Source organism: Rhipicephalus microplus, unplaced genomic scaffold, assembly GCF_043290135.1.
Source record: "Rhipicephalus microplus isolate Deutch F79 unplaced genomic scaffold, USDA_Rmic scaffold_16, whole genome shotgun sequence".
Classification (NCBI taxonomy): Eukaryota; Metazoa; Arthropoda; class Arachnida; order Ixodida; family Ixodidae; genus Rhipicephalus; species Rhipicephalus microplus.
The window spans coordinates 6944101-6968171 of record NW_027464589.1 but is presented as its reverse complement, the minus strand read 5'-3'; the positions used below and the strand labels follow the sequence as shown (position 1 = coordinate 6968171).

General features: G+C 45.1%; 1 protein-coding gene across 9 annotated transcripts in view; it reads left to right on the top strand.

Moving 5' to 3' along the window:
- Hel89B (histone acetyltransferase 1) overlaps positions 1-24071 on the top strand; it is a 913881-nt gene that overhangs the window by 372919 nt on the left and 516891 nt on the right. For all 9 annotated transcript variants that reach the window (XR_012888773.1, XR_012888774.1, XM_037419311.2 and 6 more), the window contains one exon: positions 9292-9461. Coding sequence is in view for 7 of the 9 variants with exons in the window: in XM_037419311.2 (XP_037275208.2) it covers positions 9292-9461 (170 nt within the window). In the remaining 2 variants the exon portion in view is untranslated. The remainder of the gene's footprint in view (positions 1-9291; positions 9462-24071) is intronic.

Here is a 24071-nt window from a genome sequence, read left to right as displayed (position 1 = left end):
GGTGAAACATGCACAACGTACATTGAAGAGATTCTGAAATTGTGCAAGTCTGTAGACCCATGCATGAAAGAAGATGACAAGGTAGGGCATTTCCTCAAAGGGTTCGCTGAGGATGTCTATAATTTCCTCATCGGCAAGGACACCTTGGCGTCTGTAGCAGACGTAATACAACACTGCCGCACGTTTGAGATCCTGAAGGCTAGGGGCATCACTCCCAAATTTGGTAGATTTGCCAACGTCACCACCGTTGCAAGTGTTGACGTCCCTCCAACATCCTCCTGTGATCTTGCCTCAATGATCAGGCAAATCGTACGCGAAGAACTTGGACGATGTGATGCTGTCAACCCGCCGAGGGCACCTGCTATCAACACCTCCCCGCCATACTACGCAATGTGTGTTGTCGTTGATGCCACGCTATATGATGTGCCCCAATCAAGAGCACCAGAGCCCCCAACCGACAACTTACATCATTGCCGTGGTTTCCAGGACGCCTCCCGCCAACCACCTACAATGGTGTCTTCGTGGGACGATCATGGGCACATGGCACCTCGTGGAAGGTTTGGTGACGTGCGTGAGGCCCCTGTGTGCTATAACTGCGGTTTTAATGGACATGTGGCTCGATTCTGGGGTCAAAGGCGTCATGCCAGCAGCGCTACTACGAGGGATCATCAGCTTCTTCTCGACGAAACCGCTGGCGCGGTGGTATGCGCTTAATGCGGGACGCGTACGTTGGGGACGGCTTCCAGCAAACGACCCACAGTGATACACATGTAGGATGCAATTTCCACCAAAATTTACGCAACGACTCGCCTTCTTCCATGCAAAGCTTGACGCCCCCCACAACACGCCGGTTCCGTTCCCCATCTCCTGGTCGACACGTCACCTCCCCACCTCCGGGAAACTAGGTGGTGCGGCCAATGGAGGTGAGGTCGCCGAACATTTTTCACTACATCCGCCTATGCCTCCACCCATTTTTATGACGCAAAATAGGGTTCCCGTGCTTATTGATGGACTTCCTACGATGGCTTTGATAGATACTGGAGCAGCTGTTTCAGTGATGAGTTTTAACTTCAAATTGCGGCTAGGACATAAAGTGATGTTTCGCTGGGGCAGTTGTGCATCATTTCGTGCAGTGAGCGGGGAGACACTGTTCCCGATCGGTGTGTGTTGTTTGTGTCACTTTGGGTGACAAGGTCTTCGAGGCTGAATTCGCTGTCCTGACCAGCTCCACCCATGAAATCATCTTGGGGATCGATTTTCTACGCGAGTGCGGGGCTACTGTCAATTGCGGTGCTGGCGAGATTACGCTATCGGCATTTACTGACGATCCTAGGCACTGTGAAGGATCTATAACCGTCATTGAGGATGCTGTCTTGCCGCCCAACTTGATGAAGACCGTACGCGTTGACGCCTCTGCCTCGGACGCCAGAAAATTTGATGTTCTTGTGGAGCCCATTCCTCTCAATTGCGCCAAGAAAAATGTGCTCGTTCCACATTGTGTTCTGTCGATCAGTGATAGGCATCGGCCTTATGGGTGTTGAACTATTAAAATGAACCTGTCATGCTACCCTGCGGAATGCGACTCGCCCTCTTTGAACAAAATGCGACCAGTTTTATTGCATCTTTAAGCGACGAGAGTGTAGATCCTATTCGTGCAACGTACCATACAGAAGCCAACTTTCTGAGTATGGTAAACAAGTCGCTATCATCAGGAAAACGTCAAGCTTTGGTAGAAGTACTTGCGAAGCACGCTACTATATTTGACTTTGCGCAGAATGAAGAGCAATAACTGTACCCGAGTCGCGTACCCGCCATTGGATTATGGATTGACACAGGATCCGCTCACCCTATCCGCAGAAACTATTCCGTGTCTCATCTGCGGAACGCAAGGTCATTGCTCAACAGGAAGAAGAAATGTTAAAGAAAAGGGTCATCCAACAGTCGTGTAGCCCTTGGGCTGCCCCTGTGATTCTTTGAAAGAAGGATGGTACATGGCGATTCTGCGTGGATTACAGACGGCTCAACTCTGTTACTAAATAGGATGTATACCCACTTCCCAGGATTGATGACGTCATCGATTGTTTGCATTTGGCATCGTACTTCTCCTCCGTGGATTTGAGATCTGGTTATTGGCAAATCCCCATGCACCCGAATGACAAAGAGAAAACGGCCTTCATAACCCCAGATGGTCTATTTGAATTCAATGTAATGCCGTTTGGCCTATGCAATGCTCCAGACACGTTTGAGCGCTTCATGGACTCTGTGGTACGTGGACTAAAGTGGGAAGTTTGTCTTTGCTACCTGGATGACATTATAATTTTTGGCCGTACATTCGATGAACACAACCATCACCTAGACATTCTTCTGACCTGCCTTGAGAGAGCTAAGCTCACCCTGAACTTTAAGAAGTGTCACTTTATCAGCCGTGAGACTCTCGTTCTCGGTCACCTGGTGGACAAGCATGGTGTTCGACCCGACCCCCAGAATGTCGCTGCAGTCAGCAGCTTCAAACAACCTCAGTCGGTACAAGAGTTGCGAAGCTTTTTGGGCCTATGCTCATACTTCCGTCGCTTCGTGCCCAGATTCGCCGACCTCGCTTACCCTTTGACGTCCCTACTCAACAAGAACGCACCTTTTCGGTGGTCAGCGGAATGCGAGTCATCTTTTTCGCAACTGAAGTTTGTTCTTACGCCAGGGCCCGTACTTCGCCACTATGACCCATCTGCTGCCACAGAAGTTCATACCGACGCCAGTGGTGTAGGTATCGGTGCCGTCTTGGTCCAATGCCATGGAGCTGCTGAACACGTCGTTGCCTATGCCAGTCGCTGTTAAACCAGAGCGAAACTATACTGTCGCAGAGCAAGAATGTCTCGCGGTCATATTCGCTGTGCACAAGTTTCGCCCTCATATCTATGGATGCCGATTCTCGATTGTCACGGACCACCATTCTTTATGTTGGCTCACTGGACTACGGGACCCATCTGGTCGTCTTGCTCGTTGGGCGTTACGATTGCAAGAACACGACTTTGAAGTCTGTTACAAGAGCCGTCGTCGTCATTCCAACGCCGATTGCCTTTCACGACTTCCCCTTCCGACAACCGAGTGCGACGCTGACAACTTTGATGAATATTTGGCTGTAGTGGATACTCCGTTTCCTGACCTAACAACTTTTCAAGCAGAGCAATGCAATGACAACAGTCTCGCTTATTTCTTTATTTCCGGAACGAACGGTCAACGTGGTTTCGTCGTAAAGGATGGTGTTCTTTACAAAAAGAATTATTCCGGCGTAGGCCCTCGCCTACTTCTAATTGTACCTACAACTCTACGACAACACGTACTTCGAGCAATGCACGACGACCCAACATCTGGCCATATGGGTTTTTCTAGGACATTTTATCACACGCAAGAACGCTTCTTCTGGCCGAAGATGCGTAAAAGTGTGACTGTATAGGTTGCGAGCTGTGAGCAATGTCAACGCCACAAGCGTCCTACAACTCCGCCAGCCAGACTACTTCATCCCATAGCACCCCCGAGTTCACCATTTGACGTCGTAGGTGTTGACCTGCTCTGCCCTTTTCCGCGATCAACGAACGGCAACTGATGGATTATTGTAGGCGTTGACCACCTCACACGTTACGTCGAAACTGCGGCGATTCCTGCGGCAACGGCCACTCAAGTTTCACAGTTCATGCTGTCACACGTTATATTACGCCATGGATGCCCCCGTGTCATCATCAGTGATCGCGGGCGGCAATTTGTGGCCGATGTAGTTGAAGACCTCCTTCGTCTTGCTTCGTGCCATTTTCGTCACACTACCCCGTATCACCCGCAGCAGGCTAATGGTTTGACAGAACGAACTAATAGGACTCTCGTCAACATGCATTCTATGTATGTAGATTCTGGACACAAAACATGGGACGCGATTTCGCCATTTATAACTTTTGCCTACAACACTGCACAGCACGAAACAACGAGATACAGTCCATTTTATCTGCTCTACGCTCGCCAACCCCGCACAGCTCTTGACACTATTCTTCCTTTTTTTTCCCGAGACTGATCAACCTACTCTCGTCGAAACCATTTGCCGCGCAGAAGAGGCCCGGCGCATAGCCTGTCTTCGAACTTTCGTCTCCCAGAAACGCTCCAAGAACCGTTACGACAGAAGTCATCGGCACGTATTGTTTGCGAAAGGGGATTTGGTGTGGCTTTGGACGCCGCTTCGCAAGCGCGGCCTCTGCCAAAAGTTTCTGGCCAACTACACCGGTCCGTTTGTTGTCCTGGAAAGTCTCAGCGATGTCACGTACATGATATCTCGGCTGTTGTCAACTGGCCCCCGCTCAAGCAAGACCAACGTCGTTCATGTGGCCCGTTTAAAATGCTATCATCATCGCAACGAAGCCTCACTCGCCCGGTGGGCATCGTCTGCAAAGGGGGAATTGCTACGATACTGAGGGGACTCGTGGAAGAAGAGGAGAACGAAGTTGGCATGAGCGGTGATCGCCAGATCCCTGGACTTTCGCATTCATCATTTTCCTGTAAATAAAGGCATCTCACCGTAACAATATTTTAAATTTTCCTGTTTGTTTTAACAGTCTACAATTACGTTAGGCTCTGAATGTAACGTAGCATAGGATATTTATGAAATATTTTTACAAGGAATATGTTATGTATACTTAGCATAATACTGCCTTGTTAAAGAGGTGCATGGCAAAAAGTTAGGAACAGTGCGCAAAAAAAACGTTGCAACCTTTAAGTTTCTGAAATCCTATGTAGTAAGAAGGTCACAAAAGATGGTAAGTACCCAAGAAAGTTAGTAACAGCTCCTGTTTCTAAATCTAATCTTGTGGTTAAAGCTTTCTACTATTTTTGTACAGTGCACACATAAGGTACGGTGATTCGACCGTGAACAGACATGGATTTGTTCGAATGCAGTTCAAGTTTAAAGAACTTCTCAAAATGCAAGAGTGCAGGCTGCAACAGTCAAAACCTGTGTTGCGAGTAAATGAAAGTGCCAACTCGAATTTCACGCACCGGGCTGCGCGAACACCTTAAGATAAATTCAAGGTTTGCGAGCGTTACATAAAACAAAGCAACCTACTGCAGCACGTAACAACTCCAGTGTAACGACAGATGCGCGCCTTCGCAGATGCATACATCGGCACACGTTAGGTCACCCGCAAGGAAAACATATCTGGTAGTGGTCTTATAGATGTCTAAGAATACTAAGAGTGCTCAGAAAAAAAATTAGTAATTAATGTGACTTGTTGAAAATAAGTGATGCAATGGTCACGTAAAAAAAAAAATTTAGAAATGCACATAGTATTAGCACTTACAAAAACTTACGTTAGGTAACCCGCAAGGAAAACACATGTGGTAGTAGTCAGATAGCAGTCTAAGAATACTGAGAGTGCTCAGAAAAAAAAAGTAAATAAATTGACTTGTTGAAAAGAAGTGGTGGAATGGTCACGTAAAAAAAGTTTAGAAATGCACATAGTATTAGCACTTACAAAAGCATCACAGCTTAAACTAAAGAAGACTGCAAAGCAGTGCTAAAGTTAAGAGAGATAATATAATGATGCTGAGAACTAACGAGACAAGACAAATGGTAGCACACAGCTTGACACAAGAGTTGGAAAAAAAAACTACATTTCTAATGTATTTACAAAACGGGAGTGTAAATATTATGAATGTGAATATTATTGTGATAAGAACTGTGAAGTTTGGAATTCCCTAAATCTGTGTTTGATTGTTTGGGAAACAGCGTTGTGAAACAGTAGCAACAATGAACTTTGATTTTAAGGGTGGTCGCGATTGCTGGCGCGCGTGAAATCTCAGCAAGTATTATCTGTGTGCTTTCAATGTGAAGAGACTGTGTGAAAAGAGCGCTTCTTCCTGGAGCAACTGTGCTTGCTCACACCAGCGTTTTGTAGGAGTTCCTCGATGTCGGATTGGAAAAAGTTGGCTGCCAGCCTTACTTCGTGTAACAATAGAATAAGTTGCTATTGCGTTCATTGCATTGCATTCAATGTGCTGTAGTGTTGTTGCCAGAACTAATCTGCTAATCGCCAAAGCTACGAGCCTGCGAACTCACGGCACGGCACAAGAAGAAAGCGCATGACGAGTTGACCTCCGAAGATCCGTCGGCACCGTGGTCTTGCACAGTTTCCATCAGCGCCTAATCCAACATCTCGGTGGTGATGACACGGCTGTCTGTATTTAAAAAAAAAAAAAAAAGCAAAGCTGAACGTTGTTGGGGAGCCACACCATGCATGTATGCAGTGAAACCACGCATGTTGACACGACATCGTAAACGAAGAGTGAACGACATGGACACAGATACAGGTACCGCGGAAAACTATTCATTAACGAACCCTCCATATGCAGCGCGGCCCCACATATGTGACACTAACTAAAAGCGTGTCATTGGCAATGAAGAAGTATTTTCTTTTTGGTTTGTAGGGGGTAGGGAGGCACATCTGCGCGTGCTGCCGCAGTGGCGAGAACGACGGCAACGCCGACTCGTAGAGTGTAGGCCTGCCTGCCGGCCTTGCGCTCACCCGCACGCAATAATGAGAGCTCTCTCTCTCCTTGTGCGCTGTGCGCGCCGTCGCCGCGTCACGCTTTTTCGGTGGCAGGGCACCCGCGGAAGATGCATGCTTGTACCAAAATGCCAAAATTGGGGGAAAAATTCCTAGATTGTCTGGGGGGAAAATTTGTCAGATAGAGGTTGTCTCCAATTGTACCCTTGTTACATAGAGGTCGCAAATACCTGTGCTTCTGCGGAGCAATGGCGGGAAATAGAAAATCTTCGTTATATCGATAAATCCGTTATATTGAGGTTCCTCACAAGCAGGTTTAACTCTAATACGAAAAGTTATGATTTGAAGTTTTACGTGAGAATGCCTTTATTTTACATTTACATGAGTTGAGTCTCATTTGCCAGGCCTCACACAAATTTGCCAGGCCTCACATGATTTGAAGGTCATGTTGTAAATTAAGATGATCATTGGGGCTTCTAATTGGTTGATATAATATACAAACATCTCCGAATACACACATGTAGAATGAAATGTTATTAGGCAGATAATTGATGCAAATGTGAAAGAGCAATGATCTTAGCACACTACCTCGTGGTACACTGGAAGTGTCATATGTGAATTATGAGGTAGAATTATAAACGATGGTGAACTGTTGACGGCTTATTTGAAAGTTGTGGATCCAGAAGAGCATCAAGTTATCTAATTTTAGAACCTAGAATTTGGAAACTAGGCAGCAGTGGACTGGGCAGTCGAAGGCTTTTAGAGAAATCAAGACAAATTCAATTTGTTTGAAAACTATGATTCATGTTAAAATGTATGTCTGTAGTAAATTTTAGTAACTGAGTCTCACATGACAAACCCTTCAAAAACCAATGCTGGTTTGCAAAAAAACATGATTAAACTCTAGATGGTGATGTATGTAGGAAGCAATGAGATGTTCAAGCATATCGGAACAAGTGCGTGTCAATGAAATAGGATGATAGTTTTACGGGGGAATTCTTATCGACACTTTTGTGTACTGTTACCACTTTTAATGTTTTCTAGTCTGAGGGGAGTTAGTAATGACTGGCATAAAATATGACACATAGTTTTTCGAGACATCCTCACTCTATTTTCTAAAATATTGGAGTGGATATTATCAGGGCCACATGCACTAGATAACTTGAGGTTATTAATGATACCTGGGATACCATCTTTTATTAAATCAATTACTGATAATTTAGATAAGTGACTTGCGGAATGTTTGAATGGTGTTTTGTAGGGTATATGGATGAAAAAAGATGTATTAAAGGCAACTGTGCACTCCTTGTCACTAATAGGAACTTCGTTACTATCGCATAGTGATATGTCACTTGGTGAACCAAGGGTTCTACATATCACCTGATATCTTGATTAGCAGGATACATATGTAATATACAAACACTAAAGAAGAATGTTTGCTGATGATTGAATACTGTACAAAAATATGAAGTCACCAAGTAACCAGTCTGAATCTAATCTTAACTTACAGAAAATTAAGAACTGGTGCGATCAGTGGCAAATGCAGCTTACCCAACAAAAACGTTTTTATGCCCTTTTCCAGAAAAAAGAACAATCTGAGTTACCCTTACAGTATGAACGGTCCCGAACTCTCTCAAGCTTTATCAGTACAGATACCTAGGCCTGATATTTACATCCGACTTGTCCTGGAATTTTAACATAGAGAAACGTTCCAAGGCTAACAAAGTGTTACAGGGCCCGAGATGTAATCTTTACTGTGCCTCTCCTGAAATAAAACTTTAGCTTATAAAACCTTGGTAAGACTGATAATCGAATACGCCAAAGTAGTTTGGAATCCCTATAGCCAAACTAACTGTTCAAAATTTGAGAGAATACAACTCCTTAGATCTAGGCTCATACTTATTACCACCGACTAATACCGAATTATGTAAACTTGTAGAGCTCTCACCACTCCAAAAATGAACAGAATTTGAAAGGCTAGAATTCCTTTCCTTAATAATTCATAATCATGTTAAAGTAAGCTATAACAAGTCCTTTGAGATCAAAACACAAGAAACATCAAGACACACTATGTAGATATCGCCTCACATAATGACTGCTTCAGGTACAGTTTCTTCTCTAGGGTGATTCAGCAATGGAATTTGTGTCCAGATCAGGTTGTGAAAACTGAATCCCTTACCGAGTTTTCAGAAGCCATAAACTCCATAGTGTTTGCTGATTCTATCTATTAAGAATGTGATTCCATGTGAAAATTACGTACATTGTAATTAAACTATGATATTCATTGTGTGCTGATAAGTTGTTTATAATAAGTTTTTCAGCAGTGATGTTTTCTTCTTTTGTTTCACTGAATAATTTGCAAATATAATAGATTTCTTATATCTATTTCGGCGCATGCTGTGAAACAATGTGTTCCGGTAGCCCTTTTTCTGTGCACATTTTTGTTTGAATATGATTTATTTCCACTCCTGTGATAGCCATTCAAAAAGTATTAATAAAGGAAATGAAATGAATGTGCGTGAGTCAACCAATTATTGACGTGCATAAGAAATCGAATGCATGAGTAGTTATTTTCCATGCAGACACCCATGCATGCCGGATTGACAATTTGGGCACGTGGAGATAAGTGCCTTGTTTTCTTTCTGCCAGTCAGCACTTTCGGAATCCTGACTTGTTCTTCCTTGCATCCTTGTTTGCACAGCCAGTCCCGGTGAACTAATGAGATGAATGAAAGTGGGGGAATTTGATGCAGGACCATCTGTGCCCATCATCAGTACGTGAACGAGTGCTGGAGTGTCTTGGGGAGACGCTCTATTTCGATGAAATGGCCAGCAGCTTCACCCGCCTGCAGCAGGATGCACGGGATTTCATTGCACTCTTGCGACACTTTCAGATACCTCTTGGTTCGGAATTCCCGGCAAAGTGAGTAGCTTAACTTGCTTGCTGATTGTTCTGGCAGATTTATTGAACTGCTTGTTTAGCTACTCATAGCTGAGATATCTTCAAGGATGGGGAGCCAACATACGCAGCTAATAATAGCCTGTGCAGACGTGTCATCGTGCACTTATTTTGTGTGAAATAGTAAAGCTAAAGTTTGTACCTGTATGCATAGACTTACGTTTGTCTGATCTTGCATATTTTATTTCTCTGGCAGAATTGTGAACATACTTGATCAGAAGCAAGTTTTATTGAATTGTGTTTGCTTGTTAGTACAGTCAAGCCTCATTACAATGAAATTGACGGGATAAGTGAAAAGGTTTGTTGCGGAATTTTAAGTATAGACCACGAAAGTAGGGAAAATCGGATGATTTTGGCTTGCCTTCTTATCCTGACAAGTGTGTGCATTATATTTCTTATTGAACTCTAGATAGCAAAGATGCATTCAGCTACATAAAAAACTAACACGTTTTCTTGGATGTAATATGCAAAAAAAAAAAACATGTTGGAGCTCAAGTTATGGTGTAGATTATGCGCTAATTTTGATTTGAAGAAATATGACTTGAGGATAATATATAACATCCGTCGTTTGTAGTATGGTCCTGTAGTCGTAGTGTGTGTTGCCCCTGAATAAGGATTGGTCAAGTAGCCAACACAACAATTCGTTTTTTCCTATGTACATATGTTTATATATACATAACATGACACTGGTGCCATTGGCAGTGGTCACCAGACCAAGTGTCCTTACAAGAACAACTGCATGGAATTGTAAGGTAGTTGTAAGTTGCCAGGACTACACAAAATTTTGTTTATCTGAAAAACAGTATGACAACATACAGAAAAAAAAACTATGAAACAGGGGTGCAAGCACTGGCTTGCAACTAATAAGTTTATTAGAAACAACACATAGTTTTCTACAGGATGTGTCATGTGCACACAGATAAACATGAACAAGAATGAAACCATGTGGCGGATACTTGCGCATATTCACAGATCTCGGGGGCGTTTCTTTGACGATGGATTGAAAGGACGCTATGAGGCACAATAAACATAATTGAACTACAATCACGGAAAGAAAAAGCGAGAAAATCGAACACTCCAAAAACCAAAAACTCTGAAAAAACCTTACAAAAAATGCACAAAGCAAATATACAAAAATGGACTAATACAATTCCATTATAGTTGCTAAATTTGACTCGAGTCCCTAACTAGAGTCTGGGCACTTTGACCTTGCTGTCGGGTCGTAGCCCAAATGGAAGACTTCTATTTTAGAAGTATGTTCAAGCACTTTTATTATGTTCCATCAATTGCTGAACGTCTAAATGTTGTAGTGTTGGGTCCACGACCGATGTAGCTGACGATCCCGTTCAAATCACCACTCCGATGTGGAATGGAGAGCCACATTGGCTTAAGCCTGTTCTTGGTTAGTGTCTTTGACCTGGCAAGGTGTCTTTATCTGTTAGGTGCGAACTCTGTCTCTGCTCGAAGTGATGTCATGACATCCCAGAGATTGCTGCTGGTGGACGGTGGGGAGTCTCGAATGAAGCATATGCTCTCGGAATGAACAGACACAGTAGATGCGGTCAGACGAAACTCAAACACATTTATTTAATTACTTTTGGAATGGCAATATTGCCAGCCGAATCAAAATACATCAGTTCTGATCAACAGGCTAAAACAACCTTACACAATACTTTAATACACCTAATCAACCTAACAACAAACAAGGTGATGCGAAAGGTGGCGTCGCTGGCGCTCGATCACCACAAGGGCCCATGGGAAACAGCTCGCAGCGCCGTCCCCACGAACCTGCCACGGGAGCGACGGTTTGCGCCAGCCACCACTCGCCAAAGAGAACCGCTCACGTCTCATATGCTGCCAGCCAAGATCGCCGCCAGGTGTCACTGCCGACGCTACCGTGCTAACCATGATGATGATAACGGTGAGAAACGCTTGCAAACACTATGCTATCTATCACTCGATAGTTGCGAACCCTAAATGCAGCCTATGCGCGAAACATGTGCGCCACAAGGTGCAAAGGACTTTACAGGGAGTGTTAGCACCCTCACATCAGTCAAGGGGGGACTGCTGTTAGTGCGTCTGGAACTACCGCAGGTAGTTACAGCATCTGTGAGGAGCCCCACCAGAGCGTCGTAGAAGTCAATGGTCATGCGACGGAGTTTTGGCGTCACAGCCTTCGTAACCAAACACCCCCTGCTTCCATCGACAGAACGAAGCTGCTGATGTGGCCTTCTTCTAGCATAGCCACACAGACAACTCTGACCCATTAAACCAGGCCTCAGAAAGTCTCAAGTTCCACCTATCGCCGAACAGTAACAAAGAAATCGACAGCTAAAAAAAGAACCTTAGTGGCTCTGTTCAAATCTGCCCTCGAGGACGCCGAAAAATCGGCTAAAGGCACCATAGTAAGCTCAAAATTTAAAGCGAAGAGAGCCACTATTTTTTGTGAAAAAGGGCTCTTTTCTACAGAACTAAAGGGTAACATTTGAATTCTACGTTGTGTGTAGTACTTTTGAGCACTAAATTTGTTTAGCGATCGTGGCACCAAGCGAGTTCTACTATGGATTCTCTTATTGATGATGGTCACAAAGCAAAAAACATGCGCTGTCGCTGTTCGACCGGGGCAGCCGATCCACATATTATTTATTTATTTACTTACAGAATACTGCAGGCTCATATTAGAGCCCTCGCAGGAGTGGAAACAAGCACTTGTCAAGAAAAAAAATTCACAATCAATCAGTAGTCTATGCACACAATGTACACACAAAATTAATACTCTCATGCAAACAAGTGTACATATATCATTCATAATCAACAGCATTTTCATCGCATAAATTAGTAGCGATTCGTGGGCAGAATAAATATATGTACATAAAGGTATTTACATGAATACACAGTCGCAATATAACACATGGCACAGCAATAGGGGTATTATTACGTTTACACATACTTCTAAACGGCTGGGATTACTTGTGCACGCATGTTCCTGTACATACGAACCAAGAAAGGGATATTGCTTAGGGTTATGGTGTGATGAAGTCGAGCTATTCATTGTGTTGTACCGACTCAAACGGCAGGGCATTCCAGTCTGCAATGGTTCTATGAAAAATAGGCGGACTTAAATGTGTTGGTACGTGTCTGGAATCATGTTATCGGGGAGGATGCAGCATGGCGATTTCTAGTTTGTTGCGACGTCTGTGGCTGAATAAATGTAGAGGCATCTAGTGCAAAATGTTTGTTTTTTAAATGACAAAAAAATTTTAATCCCAGAATTTTGCGACGAAGCTTAAGTTCCTGTATATTCTTTTCTTGTTTGATAGCTGTGGGAGAGTCTATCATGCAGTATTTATAAAATATAAACCTAATGCATTTGCATTGAATCATTTTTATGGCATGAATGTTTTTTAAAGATGGTAGTCTTTTTTGGGGACCTTCGACGGAACAATTTTAGTCTGTCTGTACATTTGTCTGTGTGTTTGCCCTTAACGATACCTCAAACGACCCAAACGGCCAACCCCATCCACAGTGTCCACCAATATTGCTCAAGATTTAGCGTTCATAGTTGTGCAATTGTCAATTAAAAAGCAATCATTGCACATATCTGAGGCGCCATAACAACACGTCTATGTTCTGTATGTCGGCCTTAATACTAGAAGAGGCACACACAAGTGACTCTAAGGACTGTAGTGTTTATCACGCTGCGCTGACAGTGCAACGCGATGCTTAAAAAGGTGTTTTTAACGCTTTGCTATGACGACACGGTGATGGCACCTGCCTGTCGCTTTGCGTTCTACACCTTCTCACCTCCGAGACAGGCGCGCATCTTTCTCCGCGGGCGCGCACGCCTTGGTTTTAGAAGTGTGTAACGTGCCTCAAAACGCTCGTTCGCCTCTGCTGCACGCTCGAGGTACTCTAACGCAGCGCCTCCAGAATACCATTCACCGATTTTCTTGCGCAGAACATCAAATAAATGTTTTGTTCACTCTCTCCAGATGCAAGACTATCATCTTTCAAAGACATTTGCAGTGTAATATGCACATTCGAGCCAATTTTTTTAGTGTATGGGTCCCAAATAACGCACACATATTCGAGAGTAGGTCTAATGGTGGCATTATAGGCTAACAGCTTAACAGATGGTGGGGCAAGACTCAAGTTTGTACTTGAGAAAGCACAGCTTACGGAAGGCGAATACGCAAATGTTAGATACATGCGTGTTTCAATTTAGATTTTTGGTTATCATTACGCCAAGGTACTTACACTCACTGACATCTTTGAGTATGTGAGTTTGTAGCGCATATAGAAAAGTAGAAAAGTTTTTCTTTCTCGTGATGTTCATTTACACTGTTTTGTCTGAGTTTAGTTTCATATTCCACTGCTTACACCACTGGAAAATGATATCAAGGCAGGTATTTAAAAGCTGTTGAGCATTCATGGTAACTATTTCCTTATATAATACACAATCATCAGTGAATAGCCTTATTTCGACATGTTAAAGGACATCTTCAACAATATCATTTATATATACAGTAAAACCTCATTAATTCGAACTTGGTTATTTTGAAATGTTGTTTAATTTGAAGGATTTCCACGGTCCCATATTTTGCAATGTAAGTTTCAGTGGATAATTTGAAGCGGCAGCCAGCCCCAGTTCGGTTAATTCGAAAACTTTGGGTGCTATGTGCCCGTTCCAGATCCCGATTTTGCCACAAATCGGCAAAAACGACAGCCCTTAATAGACACAAGGCAATTCAACGTAGCGATATTAGACTAATCAGTGGCAGCTGAAGCACTCCAGCCTCTCTACTTCCAGCGCACACACACACACACACACACACACACACACACACACACACACACACACACACACACACACACGCACGCACACACACACACACGCACACACACGTGCGCACACACACACACACACACACACGTGGTTAATCAAAACGTGTGCTTGTGGAAAATGAGACGTGCTTTACTGCAGCACAACGGTAATGCGCGAGCAGCATATTGCATGTTTCTCGTAATGCCAGCAGGCAATGGTTTGTTTACCCATCCTTCCTGGAATTGCAAAGAAATTAATAAAGGACAATTTGGCAAAATTCGCGATGTACGCAAACCTCCGATCAGGACGTGCGGGCGCAGCGAGGAGCAGGCGACAAGCTGCTCGCGTGTCACTACTGGGTTGCAGTGAAGATGTCTTGTTTTGCGCAGGCGCACATTTCAGTCGATCACGACACCTTTTATTTCTTTTTTTTTTTTCGATAGCAGCAGTGGGGCCTACCATTTCTCAATGTTCAAGGCAAAATTAAGCCCGGGTATTACTGGAAAATGTAACCCTTGGAGCCGCAAGCTAGCCGGCACACCAATTGACGAGCACTGATTATTTGAATAGTTCTAAATTTTCTGCATCCCACTTTTTGTATGTTCTGTTGATTCGAAAACCCACTTAATTCGAAGATTTTTTGTGGCCCCAGTGACTTCGAAATAACGAGGTTTTACTGTATATTATATAAAGTAAGGGTCTCAAGACACTTCTCTGGAGGGCACCTGGCGTAACCTAGAGTTTGGATGAACAGTGACCATTTATATCGCTACGTGCCAGTGCAGGGAGTTGAAGAAGACAAAGCATATAGACTGGCGCGAGCTAATCTGTGTGGCTGGCACTGCTCGCTTAACCGGCTGAAAATACATTTCTGACTACCCCTCCGAGTCGGTCTCCTTCTCGTAGCATATTTGGTGGAGTTGTGCGATCCCCGTCCTTGTCACAGAACTCCGAAGTGCACGCTCCCTCGCGGCTTACAACATGACCACCCAAGACTCGGCTACATCCTCTATGGTCGCTCCCCCTTCTGCCCAACCTGTCAACCCAGCGCCTGCAACAACTTTCGTGACGCTTCCCGCGCTCAAAGACCCCGGCGTGTTCTCAGGCAGTGAGGGTTCTGACGCCGACCAGTGGCTACGCCTCTACGAACGCGTCTGTGCCACTTACAGGTGGGATCCCACACTTATACTCGCAAACGTCATCTTTTATCTCGACGGAACCCCTCGTGTTTGGTTTGACAACCACGAGCATGACATAACAAGCTGGGAAAGCTTCAAGGAAAAGATCCGTGAGCTTTTTGGCAACACCTCTGGTCGTCGTGAAGCTGCGAAAAATGAGTTGTTGACTCGCGCACAATCTTCCGCGGAGCACTACATCGGTTACGCTCAGGCTGTCTTCTCACTACGCCGCCAAGCTGACGAAAACATGTCGGAGCCTGAGAAAGTTGCGCATATTCTAAAGGGTATCGCCAACAATGTCTTCAGCCTGTTGGCATTCAACAATGTGTCATCTGTTGATGCAATCATTCAAGAATGCCGCCGGTTCCAAGAAGCTAAAAGCAGGTGCGTCTCCCATCATTTCTAGCGCCTTCCGAACACGGCTGCGGCGTCCTCGTGTCTCGACACATATCCTCCACCAGACACTTATGACAACTTGACGCGACTCGTCAGGCGCGAACTTGAAGTGGCTGCTCCAGATAAGGTAATACCAACATCCCCTGATCCCTCTCCTCCAATTACGTTGTCCCTCATTCAAGCAGTCGTCCGGTAAAAATCGCCAGCTTGGGAATTTACACTATCTCACCGCCTCCCCGCACCGACTACCAGCCCCAATACATGCCTGCATGTCCCTTCCTGACCGGCTCTCCCTCAACGTTTCGTAATCCGACAAGCCGATCTGCTTCTCGTGTCACCGAATCGAACACATTTCTCGCTATTGCAGAAGTCGCTGGGGTACTCCTGCACAAGCCTCCTCTCGTCCCATCTATGCACGTCCTGCCTATCGCCTTGAGACCAGCCGCGACCATTTTGCCTAGGCACCTGCTACTGAACACCGCTACTCCCGCTCTCCATCCCCCCAACGTTGCCAGTCTCGTTCTCCACAGCCCCGCCGACCGTCTTTCCTCGCCTTCCCACGAGGTTCCCCGACGGAAAACTAAGTGTTGCAGCCCCCGGAGGTGGCGCTGCATCGCTCGGACTGACCGAAAATCCTCTCTTGACGATACCGACAAAACGGAACCTTATAGACGTACAAGTAGACGGCGTACCTGACACTGCTCTTGTCGACAACAGCGCTCAACTTTCCGTGATGACGAGTGATTTTCGCCGCAAGCTCAAGAAGGTTCTCACACCTGCGACCACTCAGCTTGTCCGTGTACCGAATGGCGGAATAGTATCTATCGTTCGAATGTGCTGTGCTTGTGTGAGTATTGGGGATCGATCAATTCATTTGTGGGGTTTAACGTCCCAAAACCACCATATGATTATGAGAGACACCGTAGTGGAGGGCTCCGGAAATTTTGACCACCTGGGGTTCTTTAACGTGCAGTGGGGATCGACACACAGTTGTCTCTTCACTGTCCTTGATAAATGCCCCCACGACGTAACCTTAGGCCTCGACTTCATGTCCGCGGATTCTGCCCTCATAGACTGTTCGACCAGCACGCTCCGTCTACACTTGCCCGCAACAGAACCTCTTGCACAATGGCCGAGTCACCTCTGCACAACAGGACACACGTGCCTCCCTCCACAGACACTGACCTGCATAGAGCTAGTCTCAATACCACCAGTTCCCGACGGTGACTATGTTCTGACCCCTATCACCAATGTCCTCATAAACCGTGGCATTACATTACCGCACAACATTCTGCTTGTTGCAGGAAATTCTACGTGCCTCCCAGTTGTGAACTTTAGCTTGACACCTCAAGTGCTGCCACATGGGATCTTGTTGGCGTTGCTCTGCACCTTAGAAGACAATGCGGTAAATGTTTTCACGATGGCCGCTCCTTCTGGCCCCTGCTCAACATCAATCTGCCACTTACTCCGACAGGTTTATTAAGTCGATGATTGCTTCTAACTTAACCCTGCAGCAGACTGATGAGCTCCACCGGGTTCTGCTGTCCTACATCGACGTTTTTGACCTTAGCGGCCGCCCGTTGGGGAAAGCTACTGGTATGACTCACCGCATAAACACTGGTAATGAGCATCCTATTGATAGGCGTCCATATCGGGTGTTGGCGGCCGTGCGTCACATTATCCAAAGTGAAGTCGATAAAACGCTCGGCAAGGACATCATTGAGCCATCCTGCAGTCCTTGGGCTTCTCCTGTAGTGCTAGTCTGCAAGAAAGACGGTGCATGGCATTTCTGCATTGATTATCGACACCTTAACAAAATTACCAAAAAAGACGTGTACCCTCTGCCACGAATAGATGATGCGCTTGATTGCCTCTATGGGTCCCACTATTTTTCATCCATAGACCTTCGTTCCGGCTACTGGCAGATACAGGTAGATGAAATGGACCGTGAAAAGACGGCATTCATCACCCCCGATGGCCTATATCAGTTCAAGGTCATGCTCTTCGGCCTTTGTAACGCTCCCGCCACCTTCGAACGAATGATGGACTCCCTGTTCAGAGGATTCAAATGGTCCACCTGTTCGGGCTACTTAGACGACGTCATCGTCTTTTCACCAACATTTGAAACTCATATAGAGCGCCTCTCGGCCATCTTGGGAATCTTTCGTCGCGCTGGCCTGCAGCTCAACTCGTCAAAATGTCACTTTGGACGCCATCAAATCACAGTACTTGGCCATTTAGTAGACGCCAACGGCGTACAACCAGACCCGGCAAAAATCAGTGCCGTCAAAAACTTTCCTTTACCACGATCTGGGAAGGATGTACGCAGCTTTATCGGACTATGTTTCTACTTATGACGCTTCGTGAAAAATTTTGCGCACATAGCGAGGCCGCTTACGCAGCTCCTCAAGAAAGACGTCCCGTTTTCATGGGGCTCCGAAGAGGCTTCTGCGTTCTCGACTCTCATCGCTCTTCTCACTACTCCTCCGATTCTGGCACACTTCAACCTCGCTGCCCCTATGGGAATCCGTACAGATTCAAGGGGACATGGCATTTGTGCAGTGCTGGCTCAGAAACAACATGGCCATGATTGCGTTATTGCATATGCCAGCCGCCTCCTATCCGCCCCTGAACGTAACTATTCGATCACAAAGCATGAGTGCTTGGCCCTTGTATGGGCAGTGGCGAAATTTCGACCTTATCTATACGGACGCCCATTTTCGGTAGTTACCGACCACCACGCGCTCTGCTGGCTCAACTCTCTGAAAGATCCATCAGGCCGCCTTGATCACTGGGCTTCGCGCCGGCAAGAGTTCTCCTATTCGGTGGTGTACAAACCTGGCCGCCTGCACCATGATGCCGGTTGCCTCTCCAGATACCCTGTCGACGATCCTGAGGACACTGACGAGCCCACGGAGAACTCTATCTTGTCAGTGTCAGACTTCCTTAATATTGGGGCAGAACAGAAGTGTGATCCAGTGCTGCTTGATATCATCAGCCGTATGGAATCCTCCCCAAATGACGCTTCCGAAGGCTACTTTGTAATTCAAAAGGGTGTGCTATACCGTCCCAATTTCCGACCAGATGGGCTTGACCTTCTCATTGTTGTGTCTAAGCATTTGCGCCGCTGTGTTCTCACCGAACTTCATGACGCTCCCACGGCAGGACACCTTGGTGTATCCCAAACGTACGAGCGCGTCCGGTGCCGTTTCTTCTGGCCAGGCCTTGCTCGCTCGGTACGCCCATACGTCGGCACGTGTGACCTATGCCAACGTCTTAAAACACCGTCGCTGCTACCCGCTGGCCATCTTCAACCAATTGACATACCCGTGGAACCACTTTACCGTGTTGGATTAGACCTGCTTGGTCCTTTTGCCACATCAACATTGGGAAACAAATGGATAGCCGTTATTACAGACTACGCTACACGCTACGCTATTACGCGAGCTCTACCGACCAGCTGTGCAACCGACGTTGCTGACTTCTTGTTACGGGACGTTATATTGATTCACGGTGCTCCGAGACAGCTTCTCACAGACCGTGGCCGTACATTTCTATCCCAAGTCATCGCCGACATGCTGTGTTCTTGGTCCACGCGACACACACTGACAACCACTTACCACCCTCAAACAAATGGCCTCACGGAACGATGGAACTGCACTCTAACAAATATGCTCGCTATGTTAGTGTCGCCCGACCACCGAGACTGGTACCTTGCTTTACCCTACACAACTTTCGCGTATAATTCCTCCCGTCACAACACAGCGGGCTTTTCGCCGTTCTAGTTATTGTACGGAAGAGAGCCGACTTTACTACTGGACACTGTCATCTCAGCTCACACCTCGTCCACCAGCGAGTATGCCCGCGACGCGATTGCGCGAGTCGATCATGCCTGTCTGCTCGCTCGCACTCGGCTGATGGCGTCGCAAACCAACCAATGCCGTCAGTACGATGCGAAACATAGAGACGTACATTTCGCTCCCTGTACCCTCGTTTTACTCTGGTCCCCTCATCGTCGGCTGGGCCTATCAGAAAAACTTCTGTCTCATTACAAGGGACCCTACCGTATATTACGTCAAGTAACACCTGTTACCTGCGAGATCAGCCCCATCTATCCATCGTCATCTGCTGTGCGGCCCAGTGATATTGTACACGTCTCGCGGATCAAGCCCTACAAGAATGCGTCAGATAATGGCCTTTAAATCACCGGGACGGTGCCTCTGCCGCTGGGGGTCATGCTACGTGCCAGTGCAGGGAGTTCAAGAAGACAAAGCATATAAACTGGCGCGAGCTAATATGTGTGGCTGGCGCTGCTCGCTTAACCGGCTGAAAATACATCTCTGACTACCCCTCCGAGTCGGTCTCCTTCTCGTAACAATATCAACAAATTGTGTTCGATTTGACGAGTATGCAGAGACTCAATTACTATAAAATCTGGAAGGCCCATATTTTTAAGTTTGAAAATGAATTTATTGTGGAGAGCTAAATCAAAAACCTTTCTAAAGTCTAAGGAAATAACATCAATATGCCCGGATTTATCAAGAATAGATGCGTAAATATGTATAACTGGGACCAGTTAAGTGACAACGGGCAAACCCTTTCTGAACCCATGGTGAAATTGGTTTAGTATATTGTTGTGATTAAAAAAAACTAGTGATGTAGTTAGCCATTATGTGCTCGAGAAGCTTTTAACATCAAGTAATAGATATGGGGCAATAATTTGTAACCAATAATTCATTTCCAGACTTCAATATTGAGACAATTCACCTGTTTTCCAATTTATCAAGACAGAAGATGAAGACAGGGTGGCACGGAAAATGATCACAAGGAATTTAGCAACCATCTCAGCGTATCGAGGCAGAAACGCATTCTGAATGTTATCGGGACCAGGCGAGGCTTTAGTCTTTAAATTCAGAAGCATATATACAGCACCAGATAGGGACACGGATGTCTGTGTCGAGGTAAGGAGAAGTAGTATAAGCGCGCGTGCTATTGCAATCTTTTTAGAAAACGCTTTGAAAGTACTCATTGAAATGCATCGCTATGCTTGTTTTATCTCTAATGATTGTATCATTGTGAATTATTTGAGCAGTATCTTCTTTCTTGCGACATAATTGCGACCAGAATTTATCAGGAGCTGTCGGTGTGAAGTTGGTAGAGCATGTTGAAAATAAAATTGCTTAGCACATCGAATAGACTGGTTTAGGAGTGTCTGGTTTGTTCAAATAGGTTTTGAGGTGCACGATGGCGTCGGAATTATTTTAGTTTTCTTTTTTGATGCAAAATGTCACGGGTAATCCACGAGTATTTTTCACGATCCTTTTCTTTTTATTTGGTACAAAGTGATCTATACAGTGTAGACATAACTTTTTAAATGTCTCTCATAGCAAACATCAGACCCACTAAAATTGCTCAAGTTTGTGTTAAGAAAGTCTAAGACACTTTCATCCGCTGCATGAAGGTAATCTTTAACTGTTTTAGAAGGAGCCCTTTTCTTTATCGAAAAGTGACATACACACTTCACCATCTGAAAGACCAGGTGTCACAGAAAAGTCTGTCATGCATCGGCTTAAAAAAACAAGATCTAATATAGAAGAGGAACTTTAATGAACGCGAGTAGGTTGTCTAACCACCTGTTCCAAATTACTGCACATACAGTATACTGCAAACAAGGGCACTGGATTCATTAGAAGTAAATGGATTCTACCAATTAACACCAGAAAGGTAGAAATCACAAGCAAAAATTAATTTCTGTTTTCTAAAACCCGAGACGTGATCACATAAATTGTGCAAAAACTGCGACGGAGCATCTGGAGGGTGATACCCGCCTACAAGTAATAAGGAAAAGCCCCAGCATGATAATTTCAAGGTAATAATTTCAGGGTTATCGATTTGTTTTGTAAGTGTTGCTAATGTTTTGTTTAATCAAAACGGCAATGCCACCACTTTTTGAATTTCTGTTCCGACGAAATACTTGGTACGAAGGCGGGAAAACACTCTTGGGAGGTCGTTAACTTCACTTCGAAGCCAAGTTTCCATTATCACAACATGAGGACTGTATCCCAAGATTATGGCTTCAAGATGATCACTTTTGTTCACAATTTTGTGCACATTGATATTTACGAGGTGCAGTTCCTCACGGCGTGAAAGTATCTGTTAATCCTTGGAGGGAATTTTTCGTCGGGTAACCAGCTCTACCCTGGAATTTGTGGCATCATTTCATAAGTATAGTTCGTTATCTATTCGCAGTTTATCATGCAAAAGAATCACTTTCTTGGCCTCTTGTTTTTCCTGTTTAGGTACGCAAGCTTGTGTTTCCTCAGAGTATCTACCGAATAGTCATTCTGAATGGAAATTTTTGTGCCTTTTAACTTTCGTGCATTTTTAGGAACTTCCTCCTATTCGTTGTACTTTTGGAAGGATACAATTACTGGCCTCTTTTTACCAGGCTTTTCAATGCGGTGTATTCTTGCGACAGAGCTGCATCTTACGTGTAGCTTATCCCAAAAAAGGTTGTCAATCACTTCAGTGTGAACTGTTGCCTCAGTTTTTGCGCTTCCCTCCTGAATGCCAAACAAAACCAGATTTGAACACCTGCTCCTATCTTCAAGGTGAGCTACCGTCGCTTGAAACGATTTGACCGCCTGCACGAGGCCCCCTACTCGCGCGACATGTGTTCTTAATTGAGTAAAACGCTTGTTAAAGTCTGAAATCATTTTTTTCATGTTGGACTGCTGATCCCTTAAAGGGACCAACTTATTTTGGCCTTTAAGCAGTTTGGTCAATATGGCTTCAGTGTTCAGCCCGGGGTTCACTTCAATATCCCCACAAAACGAAAGTTTCCATTCACAAAAAAATCGCATAAAATTTGAAGACACTGGCATGGGCATGGCAGGACCATGAGGCTGCGATTGTTACTTTTGATTGAGCTATAATAAATACTAACCTGCATAACACAGAGGAATGGCTCATTAGGCAACATCGCGAGGCCTTGTGTGCCACACCCACTGAAGTTGAAGCGATGCGGCATGACCCTTATGAAGGTATCTGATGAGGTCGCGTGGTATGGTGCGTTGATAACATGAAGCCCGGAGCACTGACGATGTGGTGCAGTGTGTGCTGTTGGATCCACGCATGCGTCGAGTTGAGTTCCGTCCAGCTGAATCTTGACTGGCTGAAGAGCTGCCAACCATGTCAGTAGAACCTGCATAACGCAAAGGAGTGGCTTATTAGCCAACATCGTGAGACCTGGTCCGCCGCACCGACTCTGCAGTTAGTTTTCATCATCCATGCGCAGTTAGTTTTCATCTGACGGTTGGCGTGGTCCTCGGCATTCTGTTTTCTTTCTAGCACTTTGTTATTCGCTTCTGTAAGTCACTGTACTGCTGCATGGTGCTGTAGATGCAGCGTGTGCTTTTGGATCCACTCATGCGTTGAGTTGAGTTTCGTTCAGCTGAATCCCGACCGGCTGATGAGCTGCCAACTGTGTCAGTACTGGGGTAAAGGTCGTCTTCACAGGAAAAAGCAAGCTGAGCTCTCTTTGTAAAAGAGTTAACTATGAAGGATCTTTAAGTGTTGGGTGCAATACGAAGTATGCAAAGATGTTTGAAGAATGTATTATAGGCGTTGTGTATCTGATTTATTTATCATGTGGTTGATACTACATCGGTCAGACGGGGCGCTGTCTGAATGATCGCCTTAGGGAGCACGCAAATCTGATGTGCGAATCAGTGGGCAGCCACTTGGCAAGTCACTGTGCGAATTGTGGGTGGATGCCAAAATTTGATGAGTGCCAAGTAATGGCAAAATGAGGGCACATAAAATTGAAATATATGAAGCTTTTTTGATTCGCAAATCAGGAACTGAGTGTGTAAGTGCCCCATCCATCAATCTGTCGGATAATGAATACGATTATCTTTTCAGTTAAGTTGTCATTTCAAGGTTGAAATAAGTTGGTCTGGTGCATGTGCCATAATTTGTCCTTTCATCTGTGTGTGATCTCTTCGCCCTCTTGACTGTATAAAATTAGTTGTAAGTATGCGCTCTGTCTTATCTCTCTGCTCTATCTTCCTTCTGAAAACGTTCTCTGGGCAATAAGAAGGTATCTTTCTTTCAAAAATGGAAAGCCAACCAGCCCAAGTAGCCGCTCTTTTGTGCCGCAGGAACTGTCATACT